The sequence below is a fragment of the Scyliorhinus torazame genome, unplaced genomic scaffold, assembly GCF_047496885.1.
Source record: "Scyliorhinus torazame isolate Kashiwa2021f unplaced genomic scaffold, sScyTor2.1 scaffold_1006, whole genome shotgun sequence".
Classification (NCBI taxonomy): Eukaryota; Metazoa; Chordata; class Chondrichthyes; order Carcharhiniformes; family Scyliorhinidae; genus Scyliorhinus; species Scyliorhinus torazame.
In genome coordinates this window covers 146-18,481 of record NW_027308733.1, presented here as the reverse complement: position 1 = coordinate 18,481, position 18,336 = coordinate 146, and the positions used below count along the sequence as shown (strand labels likewise).

Here is an 18,336-nt window from a genome sequence, read left to right as displayed (position 1 = left end):
ATTATCAGATTTATATTATCAGTTTTATATTATCAGTTTTATATTATCAGGTGTTTTATATTATCAGTTTGATATTATCAGTTTGATATTATCAGTTTGATATTATCAGATTTATATTATCAGTTTTATATTATCAGTTTTATATTGTCAGATTTATATTATCAGTTTTATATTATCAGGTGTTTTCTATTATCAGGTGTTTTATATTATCAGATTTATATTGTCAGATTTATATTGTCAGATTTATATTGTCAGATTTATATTGTCAGATTTATATTATCAGATTTATATTATCAGATTTATATTATCAGATTTATATTGTCAGATTTATATTATCAGATTTATATTATCAGATTTATATTATCAATTTTATATTATCAGATTTATATTATCAGTTGTATATTATCAGATTTATATTATCAGATTTATATTGTCAGATTTATATTGTCAGATTTATATTGTCAGATTTATATTGTCAGATTTATATTATCAGTTTTATATTATCAGTTTTATATTATCAATTTTATATTATCAGATTTATATTATCAGTTGTATATTATCAGATTTATATTATCAGATTTATATTGTCAGATTTATATTATCAGATTTATATTGTCAGATTTATATTGTCAGATTTATATTGTCAGATTTATATTGTCAGATTTATATTGTCAGATTTATATTGTCAGATTTATATTATCAGATTTATATTATCAGATTTATATTATCAATTTTATATTATCAGATTTATATTATCAGTTGTATATTATCAGATTTATATTATCAGATTTATATTGTCAGATTTATATTATCAGATTTATATTGTCAGATTTATATTGTCAGATTTATATTGTCAGATTTATATTATCAGGTGTTTTATATTATCAGGTGTATATTATCAGATTTATATTATCAGATTTATATTATCAGATTTATATTATCAGATTTATATTATCAGTTTTATATTATCAGTTTTATATTATCAGTTGTATATTATCAGATGTTTTAGATTATCAGATGTTTTAGATTATCAGTTTTATATTATCAGTTTTATATTATCAGTTTTATATTATCAGTTTTATATTATCAGATTTATATTATCAGATTTATATTATCAGGTGTTTTATATTATTAGTTTTATATTATCAGGTGTTTTCTATTATCAGATGTTTTATATTATCAGTTTTATTTTGTCATGTGGTTTATATTATCAGGTTTATATTATCAGTTTTATATTATCCGTTTTATATTATCAGATTTATATTATCAGTTTTATATTATTAGTTTTATATTATCAGGTGTTTTCTATTATCAGATGTTTTATATTATCAGTTTTATATTATCAGTTTTATTTTGTCATGTGGTTTATATTATCTTTCTCCCTCTTTTATCTGGAACACCAATAGATATTTAGTTCCTGCTTCTTCTGGTCGATCAACAAGAATCCACACTTTCTAACTTTAGCTCACCAGTGGGACGCACCAATCCCTATCGAGATCGTCACGGTGAAGCTGGAGAAAGTTTTCAGGTATGGTCTGTGATGAATGTAGGCAATTTTTCTACCGATTGTATTATATATATATATTTCTGTTGTAGTAATGGTATTAAAAAATGGCTAATTTAAGTATGATTATCTGGATCGCACGCAGCGAGCGCCTTACCCTGGTCGTGCCACGTGCTGCAATAAAGATGCTGTAATTATTGTGAGTAGCCAGGTCTGCCTGTAGATTTGCAGTTTTGATACGGGCTTGGCAATCTGCTAGGAGTTTTGAAGCTGAGCAGCAGCTTTTGACAAAGGCCATCAGGTTAAGCAATAGTCTGACACGGGCAGAAGGATCTATAGGCTGTTTCCTGACAGGATCTCTCTCTCTCTTCAAGCATTCTTTCCAAGAAATCTCTAAGCATGTAGACCAGTGTTTGCTCACTTTATTTACTGTTGCTAAGTTTTCGGTTGGTTCAATTGCTGTTTTATTACCTTTGCTCTCGAGTCGCCAGGTATCTTTATGATACCGCCATGAGGTTCAAGTCCAAGTAATGATTAATAACTCAATACACCGATTAGTAAGATTCAAATCAAAGCACATTTATTATACACAGTAATCGCTACTCATGCACAAATTCTATGTCTAAGCTACTTCTACAACTAACAGGCCTATACTTAACATCGGACTGGCCCACCAGGTCAGGGAAACAAATGGCCTTTCGTTCGGGTTCTGAGTCTGCGGGATTCGAAGTTGGTACGGACTGGTAGCTAGGAGCGCCGAACTCGTAGCGAGCGTTGAATTAAGACTTATGGTCTTTCGGCGGTCACTGCACCGGTCACGGTCAAGATTGGTTCGCGTTGCTGGGTGACCCGGGCAGGAAGAAGAGAGGGCGATTTGAACTTGGGGGCTTAACTTTATAGTCCCCAGCGGCTTCCCGCCTTTCGGGGCGGACCCCGTACCTGGTTCTAGATGATTGGACTTCGTTCCAATCGCTTGGTTCGATTTCTCCAATACTGGAGCGGTTCCCTGGACGATGGGCGGTCTTGAGGTGTCCGTTTTGCGTTGGCTCCTGCTGGCGCCGGGGAGTCTGGCTTTGCTTTGTTTATCCCAAATGTTTCAATTGCGCCCGGGCATTGCGCATTAGTATGTAGATGGCTGCTACATTATTATGCTGATGGTCGCTGGTATCGATGCTGTCTGGGCTTTTGCAGAGTTAAATACACAGCAAACCTGCACCTGCTGGTTTCTGCCTGTGTTGGCTGAATTTCCCTGCAGCCTTTGCCGTTCGCCATTTTAAATCGGGACTTGGCCAACTTAGGTGGCTACACTACAAGCGGCTTTTGACCTGTAATGGGTTTTGCTTGATTGGAGAGAGAGAAGGTGTAATTTAGCAGTTAAAATATTTCTTTTTTTAAAAACGCATTTTATTCAAACTTGTATCAAAGTAGGTTACAGCAAATAAACACCCCGGGAAACATTCTCCCCAACAGTCAACTATACAGTTTGTACAGATTTTTCTCTCTTTTCACCCCCCCTCCCATCCCCCCCCCCTCCCCATCCCCCCCACCCCGCCCCATCCCCCCCCCCCCCCCCCACCCCTGCGACGAACAGCTCCTCAAACACGGTCACAAACATCCCCCACCTTTTCCCAAACTCACCTGCTGAGCCCCTTAACTCATACTTTATCTTCTCCAACCGCAGGAAGTCGTACAGGTCACCCAACCAGGCCGCTACCCCCGGTGGCGATGCCGACCGCCACTCCAGCAAAATTCTCCGCTGTGCAATCAGAGAGGAGAAGGCCACGACATCGGCCTTCCTCCTCTCCATGAGCTCTGGCTCCTCTGAAACCCCAAATATCGCCACCAAAGGGTCCGGGTCCACTTCCTCCTCCACTATCCTGGCTGAGACCGCGAACACTCCCACCCAGAATCTTCCCAATTTTTCACAACCCCAAACCATGTGCATGTGATTCGCTGGCCCCGCCCACACCTCTCACACTCATCTGCTACCCCCTGAAAGAACCCACTCATTCTCGCCCGAGTCATATGCACCCTGTGCACAACCTTAAAATGTATCAGGCTCATCCTCGCACAAGAGGAGGTCCCGTTTACCCTTCACAGTGCCTCACTCCATACTCCCCAATTGATCTCCCCTCCCAACTCCGTTTCCCATTTCTCCTTGATCTTCACCACCCGCTCGCCTCCCTGCTCCCCCAGCCACTTATATATATCCCCAATTCTTCCCTCCCCTTCCACATCTGGTAGCAGCAGTCGCTCCAGCAGGGTGTATCCGGCAACCTAGGGAACCCCTTCCAGACCTTTCGTGCAAAGTCCCTAACCTGCAGACACCTGAACTCACTCCCCCTCGGCAGCTCTACCCTCCCCCTTAGCTCCTCCAGACTGGCGAACCCTTCCTCCAAATACAAATCCCTCACCTTGACCAGCCCCACTTCCCTCCACCTCCTGTATACACTATCCATCCCCCCCGGCTCAAACCCATGATTCTCGCACAGCGGCGTTAGCACCGACATCCCTTCCACCCTAAAATGCCTCCTCAGCTGATTCCATATCTTCACCGTGGACTGCACCGTGGACTGAGCCATTGGCAATGCTGCCGTCACCATAGCCCTCAAACTAGACCCATACAAGATTCCTCCTCCATCCTAACCCACTCTACCCCTTGTCCTTGCCACCACCGCCGCACCTTGTCCACATTCGCCGCCCAATAATAATTAAGCAAGTTTGGCAACGCCAACCCCCCCTGCTGCCTCTGCCTCTGTAGGAGGGTCCTCCCCACTCACGGCACCTTCCCCGCCCATACAAAGTCAGAGATGATTGTGTCCACTTTCCGAAAAAAGGCCTTTGGTATAAAGATCGGGAGAGCCTGAAAGATAAATAAGAACCTCGGCAGAATATTCATTTTCACCACTAGGACCCTCCCCGCCAACGTTAAGTGGAGTGTATCCCACCTCTTAAGATCCTCCCTGGCCTCCTCCACCAGCTTCGTTAAGTTCCACTTATGGAGCCCCGTCCATTCCCTCGCTACCTGAATCCCCAAATACCTAAACCTATCCCTCGCTACCGTAAATGGCATCCCCCTTAAATTAGCCCGCTGTGCCAGCTCATTCACCGGGAATACCTCGCTTTTCCCTACATTCAGCTTGTATCCCGAGAACCCTCCAAACCTCCCCAACTGGCCCATAATCCTTCCCATATTCTCCAACGGATCCGAAACATACAGCAAGAGGTCATCGGCAGAGAGCGACACCCGATGCTCCCTCTGTCCCCTCCTTATCCCCTGCCACTCGCAGTTAAAGTATTTCTGTTTGTTGTGAAGGGTTGTTTAACGGTTAATTGAGAAGCTACTTTCTGTTATGTTAATGTGTTTAATCCTGTGTTAAGAATGAAGTTTGTTGGCAAGAATCCTTTCCCCCAGTTTTACAAATCTTTAAAAAAAAGTGCTCAGGGTTGTCCAATATCCTAACAGAAGTTGAGGTCTGGTCCGGAATCATAACAGGACTCATGCCTTTGTGGTGATATGCATCACTGTAAATACACAAGGGGTTAATGTAAATACACTACAACTAAGTAAACACTAGAGGGAGCACCAGAGATGTCATGATATGCAAACATGCAGCTAATGAACACTTAGACTAGGACACAGCCAATGAGCAGTCAAGACACCCAGTGGCGTAATTACCACAAGGGGGCATTACACAAGCCATATAAAAGGACAGGGCACACATAGAACAAAGAACATAGAACATTACAGCGCAGTACCGGCCCTTCGGCCCTCGATGTTGCGCCGACCTGTGAAACCACTCTAAAGCCCATCTACACTATTCCCTTATCGTCCATATGTCTATCCAATGACCATTTGAATGCCCTTAGTGTTGGCGAGTCCACTACTGTTGCAGGCAGGGTATTCCACGCTCTTACTACTCTCTGAGTAATGAACCTACCTGTGACATCTGTCTTATATCTATCTCCCCTCAATTTAAAGCTATGTCCCCTCGTGCGAGACATCACCATCCGAGGAAAAAGGCTCTCACTGTCCACCCTATCCAATCCTCTGATCATCTTGTATGCCTCAATTAAGTCACCTCTTAACCTTCTTCTCTCTCACGAAAACAGCCTCAAGTCCCTCAGCCTTTCCTCATAAGATCTTCCCTCCATACCAGGCAACATTCTGGTAAATCTCCTCTGCACCCTTTCCAATGCTTCCACATCCTTCCTATAATGCGGTGACCAGAATTGCAATACTCCAAATGCAGCCGCACCAGGGATTTGTACAGCTGCAACATGACCTCATGGCTCCTAAACTCAATCCCTCTACCAATAAAAGCTAACACACCATACGCCCTCTTAACAACCCTGATAATCTATGATTAATCTAGGACAAAGGTTCGGCACAACATCGTGTGCTGTATTTTCTATGTTCTATGTTCTATGTAACCCTCTCAACTTGGGTGGCAACTTTCAGGGATCTATGTACATGGACACCGAGATCTCTCTGCTCATCCACACTGCCAAGAATCTTACCATTAGCCCAGTACTCTGTCTTCCTGTTATTCCTTCCAAAATGAATCACCTCACACTTTTCTGCATTAAACTCCATTTGCCACCTCTCAGCCCAGCGCTGCAGCTTATCTATGTCCCTCTGTAACTTGTAACATCCTTCCGCACTGTCCACAACTCCACCGACTTTAGTGTCATCTGCAAATTTACTCACCCATCCTTCTACGCCCTCCTCCAGGTCATTTATAAAAATGACAAACAGCAGTGGGCCCAAAACAGATCCTTGTGGTACACCACTAGTAACTGGACTCCAGTCTGAACACTTCCCATCAACCACCACCCTTTGTCTTCTTCCAGCTAGCCAATTTCTGATCCAAACTGCTAAATCTCCCTGAATCCCATGCTTCCGTATTTTCTGCAGTAGCCTACTGTGGGGAACCTTATCAAACGCTTTACTGAAATCCATATACACCACATCAACTGCTTTACCCTCATCCACCTGTTTGGTCAGCTTCTCAAAGAACTCAATAAGGTTTGTGAGGCATGACCTACCCTTCACAAAACTGTGTTGACTATCTCTAATCAAATTATTCCTTTCCAGATGATTATACATCCTATCTCTTATAAACCTTTCCAAGATTTTGCCCACAACAGAAGTAAGGCTCACTGGTCTATAGTTACCGGGGTTGTTTCTACTCCCCTTCTTGAACAAGGGGACAACATTTGCTATCCTCCAGTCTTCTGGCACATGCTCTGTCCCTTTCCACAGGCGACACTTAGAGAGTAGGACAGGGGCAGATAAGAAGCATCACACCCACCATGTGGCTTAGAGCAGACTGGTTAGTTAGACTGAGATACTACAGCAAGATTAGCAGGAGAGTTGAACTCATAGAGAACTGTGCTAATGGTTCAATAAATCACATTGAACATACTTCAAAGTCTGGAGTATCTTTTGGTCAAAGCTGCATCGAGTTGCAGCCTGTGTTATCCCAGAGTACATAACACATCAGCCTTTTGCCGCCTCATTAATCCTCACACAGTTTTGTATTTCACTTGTGTTGTAATTCGTAAGTTTCACATTGATTGGCCCGTCACTCACTAGAGTTTAAAAAAAATTCATTTATGGGATGTGGGCGTTGCGGTTATTCCAGCATTTATTATTTATTCACCCCTAGTTGCCCTTCAGAAGGTGGTGGGTGAGCTGTCTTCTTGAACGGCTGCAGTCCTTCAGATGTTGGTACACCCACTGTGCTGTTAGGGAGGTTCCAGGATTTTGTCCCAGCGACAGTGAAGGAACGGCCGATATTTTTCCCAGTCGGGGTGGGGAGTGACTCGGAGGGGGACCTCCAGGTGGTGGGGTTCCCAGGTATCTGCTGCTCTTGTCCATCTAGATGGTAGAGGCCGTGGGTTTGGAAGATGCTGCCTAAGGAGCCTCGGTGAGTTGCTGCAGTGCATCTTGTAGACGGTACACACGGCTGCCACTGTGCGTCGGTGGTGGAGGAAGTGAATGTTTGTGGTAGGGTGCCGATTAAAAAATTAGGGAAGCGATGCCCACATCCCACGAAATAATTTTAAACATGCAGGGGTAAATGTGGGTTTTGCGGGTCTTGTGAATAGAAAATCTACCTGTCCCTTTCTCCCTGTGCCTCAGCTTTGAGTCCGAGTTTTACCTGCGAACCTACGACCCGGAAGGAGTTGTGTTTTACGGTGATGCTGACGCTGGTAACAACTGGTTCGTTCTGGCACTAAGAAACGGAAGGCCGGAAATTCAGATTAGCAATGAACATTGTCGCCTCGTGGTGTCATCTGGCAACATCCTCAACGATGGAATATGGAGAAAGGTAAGCTGCCCCCCCCCCCCCCCCCCCACTCGCCCACTCACCAATTTCACCTTAACTACGTGGGGGAACTCAGGAAACAGGCCCCATGAGTCAGTTTGGATTTCACTGAGGTCATGGCTGACTTGCGACCCAAATTTCTTAATGCCTTCGGCCGACAAACATTGATCGATCTCAGCTTCAAAAATAGCGGCGGGAACGGGGGTGACCCGGAGGATGGGACGGGAAGCAGGAAACGGGATTCAGGACATTGTGAGTCTCCCGACCTGTCCCCACCTTAATATCATCATCCGGCAGGCTGGCCGATTCTCCGGCCTCCTGGGATGCTCTCCAGCACGTCCAGCCGGGGGTCCCACTGGGTACAGGCCCCAACCCGCCCCACCTTCCCTCGCAGGACAACTCCTCCCATCCCAGAAACCAGCCGAATGAACGGTTCGATGTGAGCTGGAGTGTCGTGTTCAGCTTTGGGAAGAGTGCGGAGGCGTTAAGAGAAGAAATTCCACTGTAATTAGAGAAGAATAAGCAGAGGAAGGGAGAGCGGGAAAGGGGTGGCACTAGATACTCACTAGGTTGCTCATTCAGCCAACCAGTAGAGACACGGTGGATTGAATGGCCTCCTTCTGCCCGTAACAATGCTGCGCGCCCAGGCGACACGCGGACCGAGCGGTGGGAGGTGGGACGGGACTGGATAGCTCCGAACAGGATGTGCCGAACGGCATCCTTCCGCGGTGTAAATCTTCGATGTCAGCGTCTACGAAGCGGGCTGTCATTGTGTGTTCTTCTCGCCCCCCCTCCCCCCACCCCTAACAGATAGCTGTGAATAGCCAAAAGAACGAGATTGTACTGACTGTGGATGACAAGATCGCCCTGGTCATTGCGATTTTCCCCAGCATTGGGCTGGACGACAGCATGGTGGACATGAGGATTGCCCTGGGTGGGCTTCTGATTAACGAATCCAGCCTCCTGGTGCCAGTGAGTTTCCCCCGGACGCGCAATCAGCGGAGGGGATGGGAAAAATCGGAAAGGGAAAGTTTGCTGGACGACAGCGGAGCGGGGGAGGGGGTTCCGCGGTGGGGGTCTCCGGTGGGGGAGGGATGGGCGACGCACTTTCCTGGTTGAGGTGACAAACCTTTATCTCCGGCCCCCCCCTCAGCTCCGGCACTCTCTGGACGCCTGCATCGTGAACTGGAATTGGCTGCAGCAAAACACCTCATGGATCAAGGAGAAGGTGGCCAGGAACCCCAACCTGCAGTGTCACACCGACATCATGACCGGCTCCTTCTTCCCCGGGTTGGGAATGGCAGTGTTCAGATGCAGTGGTAAGAGAATCTCGGAAATTAGCCCCCTACACCCCTCCCTCCCGCCCCCCGCCCCGACAACCCTCCCCTTGAGTCTCTGCATGAACCCCCCCCACCCCCCATGCCCAGCCGGCACCCCAACGTCTGTCTCCTCTGACGCCCCCCAGATCTCCTGAACGCATCCGGGACCGAGGTGAGCTGGTCCCTGAGCTTCGAGGTGGTGATACGTCCGAACAAACACAACGGCCTTGTGATGGCGCTACTGACAGGGGGACACGACCCTCTCCTAAAGATTCAGTTCTCCCTCCAGGACAACCACGAGGTGCGTGAACCTTCTTTGTAACTTCTCTCGTGGGGACGCGAGTGTCATTGGGGGCTGGGCCAGTCTTCGTCGCCCCCTCCCCTAACTGCCCTCGAACCCAGTGTCTCGCTCGGCCCACTTCCGAGAGAGGGCATTTAAGAGTCAACCCCATTGGCTGTGGGTCTGGAGTCACGTGTAGGCCAGACCAGGGTAGGGACGGCAGATTTCCCCTTCCCTAAAGGTGAACCAGATGGGATTTAACGTCAATCGATGATAACTCCATGGTCACCATGACTGAGAGTAACTTTACAATTCCAGATTTCATTCATTGAATTTGAATCAATATTGGACGAGATTTGAACCCTCGTCCCCGCAATGTTAGGCCGGGCCTCAGGAATACCAGCCCAGTGACATTGCATCATGTTGTTGTCTCCCCCGGAACCTGGCGAGGGAGACCTCCCTGAGTGGGGGAGGTGGGGGGGGGGGACATTAACCGCCCCCGTTCTCACGGCCGAAGCTCCCTGTGTTGTGTTCGGCTTCTTCATGTAGCATAAGCTGCTTCCTAGATGTGCACTCTGACAACGGAAGGTTCCGACTCGGAGATAGGTTTAGCACATTTATTGAACAGTTAACAATTCTACTTGAGTTTGACTCTCCTGCTAATCTTGCTATAGTAACTCAGTCTAACTAACCAGTCTGCTCTAAGCCATGCGGTGGGTGTGATGCATCTGATCTGCCCCTGTCCTTCTCTCTAAGTTTCACCTGTCGAAGAGCATGTATGCCTTGTCCTTTTAAATGGGTTGCCCCCTTGTGGTAGTGCCACCTCTGGGTGTCTTGACTGCCCATTGGTCGTGTCCTATTCTATGTGTTCATTAGCTGTATGTCTGCATGTCATGATGTCTCTGGTGCTCCCTCTAGTGTTTACTTAGATGTAGTGTATTCACATTAACCCCTTGTGTATTTACAGTGATGCATATCACCACACCCTGGCTTCCTGGACCGATCTCACCTAGATATGGCTCTGTGTCCCTTGACTGCGGAGGGGGAAACGGAGAAACATTGCTAACCAATGATCATCCTACCTCGTCGCTCACCAAATCCCCCATCCCGAAAATTGTCCCAGTGGAGGATGGCTGAGTCTAACACTGGCGGGCAATTAGGATTCCCGCACTCGTCAAATAGCCGTCGGGTGCCGAGAGTCTGGGTGGAGGGGGAACGGGAGGAGGCTGATAGCGAGGTCCCACCCACCTTGCTGCTCAGGGGGGAGTTCCAGGGTCGTGACCCGGCGGCCGCGAAGGAACGGCTGGTGGATTTCCAAGTCGGGAAGGTCAGGGTTTTGAACCATCATGCGCCATACCGGTGCACCTGATCGATCTCCCTGGAGCAGGGAAGGTTAAGGGGGAGATTTAATCGATGCGCTCAGAAATCACGAGGGGTTTGGATGGAGGAAACGAGGAGGAAGTGTTTCAGTGACCAAACTGGGGGTGAGTAGGATCTGGAAGGCGCTGCCTAAGCAGATTCAACAGGAACTTTCAAAAGGCCAGACAGCGAAGATAGCAAGGAAGAAAGCAAGGAAACATTTGTCTGTCCTCCAATTCACCCCGGGAGGTTGGGATATTGGGGCGAAGGGCATGTTGCCCGGCAAATGAGTGGATTGTGGGGGGCGGGGGGGATGCATTGGAGGGCATGTGACGAAACCTCCACGTGTGGGACCAATCAAGGTTGGCCATCCAGTCTTACAGATGTCCAACTTCCTTCACCTGCGCCAAACGCCAAACCTTCGAGCACTGTCCATTCGCCTCTTTGATCCGCTGTGTTGGTTGCCTCCTCAGCAATTCAAGCTGTCCCTGGGCACGGCGACGACCATCAGCATCGAGAGCCCTGCCAGGCTCTGTGACGGGCAGCAGCTGAACCTGACCATCTCCGAGAGCGAGGCGACATTGCAAATCGGCGATCAGCGCGGTCGTCAAACTGTGGACGCCAGCGACTTCGCAGCGCTGAAGACTTCCTGGTTCAACAGAGACACCTTGATGTTCCTGGGAGGTGTTCCTGGTGAGAAAAACAAACATCCCCCCGCCCCCCCCCCACTCACCAGCCTCGGAGATAGGGAGGGTTGTAGGGGCTGGAGGAGGTTACAGAGAGCGAGGGGTGTAGGGGCTGGAGGAGGTTACAGAGATAGGGAGGGGTGTAGGGGTCTGGAGGAGGTTACAGAGATGGGGAGGATTGTAGGGGCTGGAGGAGGTTACAGAGATAGGGAGGGTTGCAGGGGCTGGAGGAGGTTACAGAGATAGAGGGGGTTACAGGGGCTGGAGGCGGTTACAGAGATAGGGAGGATTGTAGGAGTTGGAGGAAGTTATAGAGATAGGGAGGTTACAGGGGCTGGAGTGGTTACAGGGATAGGGAGTGTCGTAGGGGCTGGAGGAGGTTACAGAGATAGGGAGGGTTGCATGGGCTGGAGGGGTTACAGCGACAGGGAGGATTGTAGTGGATGGAGGAGGTTACAGAGATAGGGAGGATTGTAGTGGATGGAGGAGGTTACAGAGATAGGGAGGATTGTAGGGGCTGGTGATGGAGGAGATTAGAGAGATAGGGAGGGTTGTAGGGGCTGGTGATGGAGGAGATTACAGAGATAGGGAGGGTTGTAGGTGATGGAGGAGATTACAGAGATAGGGAGGGTTGTAGGTGATGGAGGAGATTACAGAGATAGGAAGGGTTGTAGGTGATGGAGGAGATTACAGAGATAGGGAGGGTTGTAGGTGATGGAGGATATTACAGAGATAGGGAGGGTTGTAGGGGCTGGAGGGGATTACAGGGATAGGGAAGATTGTTGGTGATGGAGGAGATTACAGAGATAGGGAGGATTGTTGGTGATGGAGGAGGTTAGAGAGATAGGGAGGATTGTTGGTGATGGAGGAGGTTACAGAGATAGGGAGGGTTGCAGGGGCTGGAGGAGGTTACAGGGATAGGGAGGGTTGCGGGGCTGGAGGAGGTTACAGAGATAGGGAGGGTTGTAGGTGATGGAGGAGGTTACAGAGATAGGGAGAGTTGTAGAGGCTGGAGGAGGTTACAGAGATAGGGAGGGTTGTAGGGGCTGGAGGAGGTTACAGAGATAGGGTGGGTTATGGGGCTGGAGGAGATTACAGAGATAGGGAGGGTTGTAGGTAATGGAGATTACAGAGATAGGGAGGGTTGTAGGGGCTGGAGGAGGTTACAGAGATAGGGAGGGTTGTAGGTGATGGAGGAGGTTACAGAGATAGGGAGGGTTGCGGGGCTGGAGGAGGTTACAGAGATAGGGAGGGGTGTAGGGGCTGGAGGAGGTTACAGAGATAGGGAGGGGGTGTAGGGGCTGGAGGAGGTTACAGAGATAGGGAGGGTTGTAGAGGCTGGAGGAGGTTACAGAGATAGGGAGGGTTGTAGAGGCTGGAGGAGGTTATAGAGATAGGGAGGGTTGCGGGGCTGGAGGGGATTACAGAGATAGGGAGGGGTGTAGGAGGTTACAGAGATAGGGAGGGTTGTAGGGTCTGGAGGAGGTTACAGAGATAGGGAGGGGTGTAGGGGCTGGAGGAAGTTACAGAGATAGGGAGGGTTGTGGGGCTGGAGGAGATTACAGAGATAGGGAGGGTTGTGGGGCTGGAGGAGGTTACAGAGATAGGGAGGGTTGTGGGGCTGGAGGAGGTTACAGAGATAGGGAGGGTTGTAGGGTCTGGAGGAGGTTACAGAGATAGGGAGGGGGTGTAGGGGCTGGAGGAGGTTACAGGGACAGGGAGGGTTGTAGGGGCTGGAGGAGTTTACAGAGATAGGGAGGGTTGTGGGGCTGGAGGAGATTACAGAGATAGGGAGGGTTGTAGGGTCTGGAGGAGGTTACAGAGATAGGGAGGGTTGTTCGGGCTGGAGGAGATTACAGAGATAGGGAGGGTTGTAGGGGCTGGAGGAGGTTACAGAGATAGGGAGGGTTGTAGGTGATGGAGGAGATTACAGAGATAGGGAGGGGTGTGGGGCTGGAGGAGATTACAGAGATAGGGAGGGTTGTAGGTGATGGAGGAGATTACAGAGATAGGGAGGGGTGTAGGGGCTGGAGGAGATTACAGAGATAGGGAGGGTTGTCGGGGCTGGAGGAGGTTACAGAGATAGGGAGGGGGTGTAGGGGCTGGAGGAGGTTACAGAGATAGGGAGGGGTGTAGGGGCTGGAGGAGGTTACAGAGATAGGGAGGGTTGTAGGTGATGGAGGAGGTTACAGACATAGGGAGGATTGTTGGTGATGGAGGAGGTTACAGAGATAGGGAGGGTTGTAGGGTCTGGAGGAGGTTACAGAGATAGGGAGGGGTGTAGAGGCTGGAGGAGGTTACAGAGATAGGGAGGGGTGTAGGGGCTGGAGGGGGTTACAGAGATAGGGTGGGTTGTAGAGGCTGGAGGAGGTTACAGAGATAGGGAGGGTGGTAGAGGCTGGAGGAGGTTATAGAGATAGGGAGGGTTGCGGGGCTGGAGGATATTACAGAAATAGGGAGGGGTGTAGGAGGTTACAGAGATAGGGAGGGTTGTAGGGTCTGGAGGAGGTTACAGAGATAGGGAGGGTTGTTGGGGCTGGAGGAGGTAACAGAGATAGGGAGGGTTGTTGGGGCTGGAGGAGGTTTCGGAGATATGAGGGTTGTTGGGGCTGGAGGAGGTTACAGAGATAGGGAGGGTTGTTGGGGCTGGAGGAGGTTACAGAGATAGGGAGGGGTGTAGGGTCTGGAGGAGGTTACAGAGATAGGGAGGGTTGTAGGGTCTGGAGGAGGTTACAGAAATAGGGAGGGTTGTAGGGACTGGAGGAGGTTCCAGAGATAGGGAGGGTTGTTGGGGCTGGAGGAGGTTACAGAGATAGGGAGGGGTGTAGGGTCTGGAGGAGGTTACAGAGATAGGGAGGGGTGTAGGGGCCGGAGGAGGTTACAGAGATAGGGAGGGGTGTAGAGACTGGAGGAGGTTACAGAGATAGGGCGGGCTGGAGGAGGTTACAGCGATAGGGAGGGTTTTAGGGGCTGGAGGACGTTACAGCGATAGGGAGGGTTGTAGGGGCTGGAGGAGGTTACAGAGATAGGGAGGGTTGTAGGGGCTGGAGGAGGTTACAGAGATAGGGAGGGTTGTAGGGCTGGAGGAGGTTACAGAGATAGGGAGGGTTGTAGGGAGTGGAGGAGGTTACAGAGATAGGGAGGGGTGTAGGGCTGGAGGAGGTTACAGAGATAGGGAGGGTTGTAGGGCTGGAGGAGGTTACAGAGATAGGGAGGGTTGTAGGGCTGGAGGAGGTTACAGAGATAGGGAGGGTTGTAGGGCTGGAGGAGGTTACAGAGATAGGGAGGGTTGTAGGGCTGGAGGAGGTTACAGGGATAGGGAGGGTTGTAGGGCTGGAGGAGGTTACAGAGATAGGGAGGGTTGTAGGGAGTGGAGGAGGTTACAGAGATAGGGAGGGGTGTAGGGCTGGAGGAGGTTGCAGAGATAGGGAGGGTTGTAGGGCTGGAGGAGGTTACAGAGATAGGGAGGGTTGTAGGGGCTGGAGGAGGTTACAGAGATAGGGAGGGGTGTAGGGCTGGAGGAGGTTACAGAGATAGGGAGGGTTGTAGGGGCTGGAGGAAATTACAGAGATAGGGAGGGGTGTAGGGCAGGAGGAGGTTACAGTGATAGGGAGGTTTGTAGGGAGTGGAGGAGGTTACAGAGATAGGGAGGATTGTAGGGGCTGGAGGAGGTTACAGAGATAGGGAGGGGTGTAGGGCTGGAGGAGGTTACAGAGATAGGGAGGGTTGTAGAGGCCGGAGGAGATTACAGAGATAGGGAGGGTGTCGGGGCTGGAGGAGGTTACAGAGATGGGGAGGGTTGTAGAGGCCGGAGGAGGTTACAGGGATAGGGAGGGTGTCGGGGCTGGAGGAGGTTACAGAGATAGGGAGGGTTGTAGAGGCCGGAGGAGGTTACAGAGATAGGGAGGGTTGTAGAGGCCGGAGGAGGTTACAGAGATAGGGAGGGTGTAGGGGTTGGAGGAGGTTACAGAGATACGGAGGGGGTGTAGGGGCTGGAGGAGGTTACAGAGATAGGGAGGGGTGTAGGGGCTGGAGGAGGTTACATAGATAGGGAGGGGTGTAGAGGCCGGAGGAGGTTACAGAGATAGGGAGGGGGTGTAGGGGCTGGAGGAGGTTACAGAGATAGGGAGGGGTGTAGGGGCTGGAGGAGGTTACATAGATAGGGAGGGGTGTAGAGGCCGGAGGAGGTTACAGAGATAGGGAGGGGGTGTAGGGGCTGGAGGAGGTTACAGAGATAGGGAGGGCGTGTAGGGGCTGGAGGAGGTTACAGAGATAGGGAGGGGTGTCGGGGCTGGAGGAGGTTACATAGATAGGGAGGGGTGTAGGGGTTGGAGGAGGTTACAGAGATAGGGAGGGGTGTAGGGGCTAGAGGAGGTTACAGAGATAGGGAGGGTTGTAGGGGCTGGAGGAGGTTACAGAGATAGGGAGGGTTGTAGGGCTGGAGGAGGTTACAGAGATAGGGAGGGGGGTGTAGGGGCTGGAGGAGGTTACAGAAATAGGGAGGGGTGTAGGGGCTGGAGGGGGTTACAGAGATAAGGAGGGGTGTAGGGACTGGAGGAGGTTACAGAGATAGGGAGGGGTGTAGGGACTGGAGGAGGTTACAGAGATAGGGAGGGTTGTAGGGGCTGGAGGAGGTTACAGAGATAGGGAGGGTTGTAGGGACTGGAGGAGGTTACAGAGATAGGGAGGGTTGTAGGGCTGGAGGAGGTTACAGAGATAGGGAGGGGGGTGTAGGGGCTGGAGGAGGTTACAGAAATAGGGATGGGTGTAGGGCTGGAGGAGGTGACAGAGATAGGGAGGGTTGTAGGGGCTGGAGGAGGTTACAGAGATAGGGAGGGTTGTAGGGCTGGAGGAGGTGACAGAGAAAGGAAGGGGTGTAGGGGCTGGAGGAGGTTACAGAGATAGGGAGGGTTGTAGGGACTGGAGGAGGTTACAGAGATAGGGAGGGTTGTAGGGGCTGGAGGAGGTTACAGAGATAGGAGGGTTGTAGGGACTGGAGGAGGTTACAGAGATAGGGAGGGTGTAGAGATAGGGAGGGGTGTAGGGGGCAGTAGGAGGTTACAGAGATAGGGAGGGTTGTAGGGGGCAGTAGGAGGTTACAGAGATAGGGAGGGTTGTAGGGGCTGGAGGAGGTTACAGAGATAGGGAGGGTTGTAGGGACTGGAGGAGGTTACAGAGATAGGGAGGGTGTAGAGATAGGGAGGGGTGTAGGGGGCAGTAGGAGGTTACAGAGATAGGGAGGGTTGTAGGGGGCAGTAGGAGGTTACAGAGATAGGGAGGGTTGTCGGGGCTGGAGGAGGTTACAGAGATAGGGAGGGGTGTAGGGGCTGGAGGAGGTTACAGAGATAGGGAGGGGGTGTAGGGACTGGAGGAGGTTACAGAGATAGGGAGGGTGTAGAGATAGGGAGGGGTGTAGGGGGGCAGTAGGAGGTTACAGAGATAGGGAGGGTTGTAGGGGCTGGAGGAGGTTACAGAGATAGGGAGGGTTGTAGGGACTGGAGGAGGTTACAGAGATAGGGAGGGTGTAGAGATAGGGAGGGGTGTAGGGGGCAGTAGGAGGTTACAGAGATAGGGAGGGTTGTCGGGGCTGGAGGAGGTTACAGAGATAGGGAGGGGTGTAGGGACTGGAGGAGGTTAGGGATAGGGAGGGTTGTAGGGACTGGAGGGGGTTACAGAGATAGGGAGGGTTGTAGGGACTGGAGGAGGTTACAGAGATAGGGAGGGTTGTCAGGGACTGGAGGAGGTTACAGAGATAGGGAGGGTGTAGAGATAGGGAGGGGTGTAGGGACTGGAGGAGGTTACAGAGATAGGGAGGGGTGTAGGGACTGGAGGAGGTTACAGAGATAGGGAGGGGTGTAGGGACTGGAGGAGGTTACAGAGATAGGGAGGGGGTAGGGACTGGAGGAGGTTACAGAGATAGGGAGGGGTGTAGGGGCTGGAGGAGGTTACAGAGATAGGGAGGGTTGTAGGGACTGGAGGAGGTTAGGGATAGGGAGGGTTGTAGGGACTGGAGGAGGTGACAGAGATAGGGAGGGTTTGGTCACCAAGCCAATGATGTCTCTGTGCATTTATCCTTTCCGTCTAGGCCTGGATAAACTGGGGTATGACTGGTACCTGTACGCGGGCTGCATGCAGGACGTCCGACTCCAGGGCGCTGCCGTGGACTTCAACCAGGTCCTGTTCAAACACGACTCAGTCTCGTCCCACAGCTGCCCGGCTCCGAAACAATCGTCCAGCCCGTCGATCCTCACTGGTGGCTTCGCCCAGCTGAAGACCAAAGAGTTCTGAAAGTCGAGCTGCCGAGTAGCCACCCTCACCGTTAATCGGGGAGGCCACAGGGAATATTCCCTGGAGGGGGTGGAGATTAGGCCGGGGTGGGGGGGGGGGGGCGACCTGTTTATTCGGCCTGGGGCAGACATGATTGGCCCAGTGTCCTCTCGCTGTAAACTTCCCATGGTCCAATAAACGGCATTCCCCCCTCCAACACCACCCCCTGCTCCCCTTCCCATGCACCCCCCCCCCCCCCCCCCCCCCCCCCGCTTGCTGCACCTCCTGCCGATAATAAACTCTTGCACAATTGTCTCCTTTGTGTCCTGTGGGTTTTTTATGTGGTGCTCCGTCGCGGATGGTCCGATCGCGGTGTCATCGGACGGTTCAAGGCTCGAGGCTGATTGGCCCTTGGGCGGACTCTGCAGAAATAAAATGGCGGCCCCGGGGTGCGGGGTGGTGGTGGGGGGGTTTCTCGAGCTCCATCTCAGCCCAGTCAGTCAATCTCAAACAGGGACATCCACCTTTGGGATGTGTACCCTGCCGGTAAAGAGAGGACACGGCCGCCAGACTCTGCAACCTGATG

General features: G+C 50.6%; 1 protein-coding gene across 1 annotated transcript in view; it reads left to right on the top strand.

The window, feature by feature from the left end:
• LOC140406901 (sex hormone-binding globulin-like) overlaps positions 1–18,065 on the top strand; it is a 64,111-nt gene extending 46,046 nt beyond the window's left edge. The window contains exons 2-8 of the mRNA XM_072494768.1: positions 1,407–1,528; positions 7,653–7,842; positions 8,650–8,811; positions 8,993–9,158; positions 9,305–9,459; positions 11,271–11,490; positions 17,569–18,065. Of these exons, the coding sequence (XP_072350869.1) occupies positions 1,407–1,528; positions 7,653–7,842; positions 8,650–8,811; positions 8,993–9,158; positions 9,305–9,459; positions 11,271–11,490; positions 17,569–17,771 (1,218 nt within the window). The 3' untranslated portion in view covers positions 17,772–18,065. The remainder of the gene's footprint in view (positions 1–1,406; positions 1,529–7,652; positions 7,843–8,649; positions 8,812–8,992; positions 9,159–9,304; positions 9,460–11,270; positions 11,491–17,568) is intronic.
• Positions 18,066–18,336: the final 271 nt, after the last annotated feature.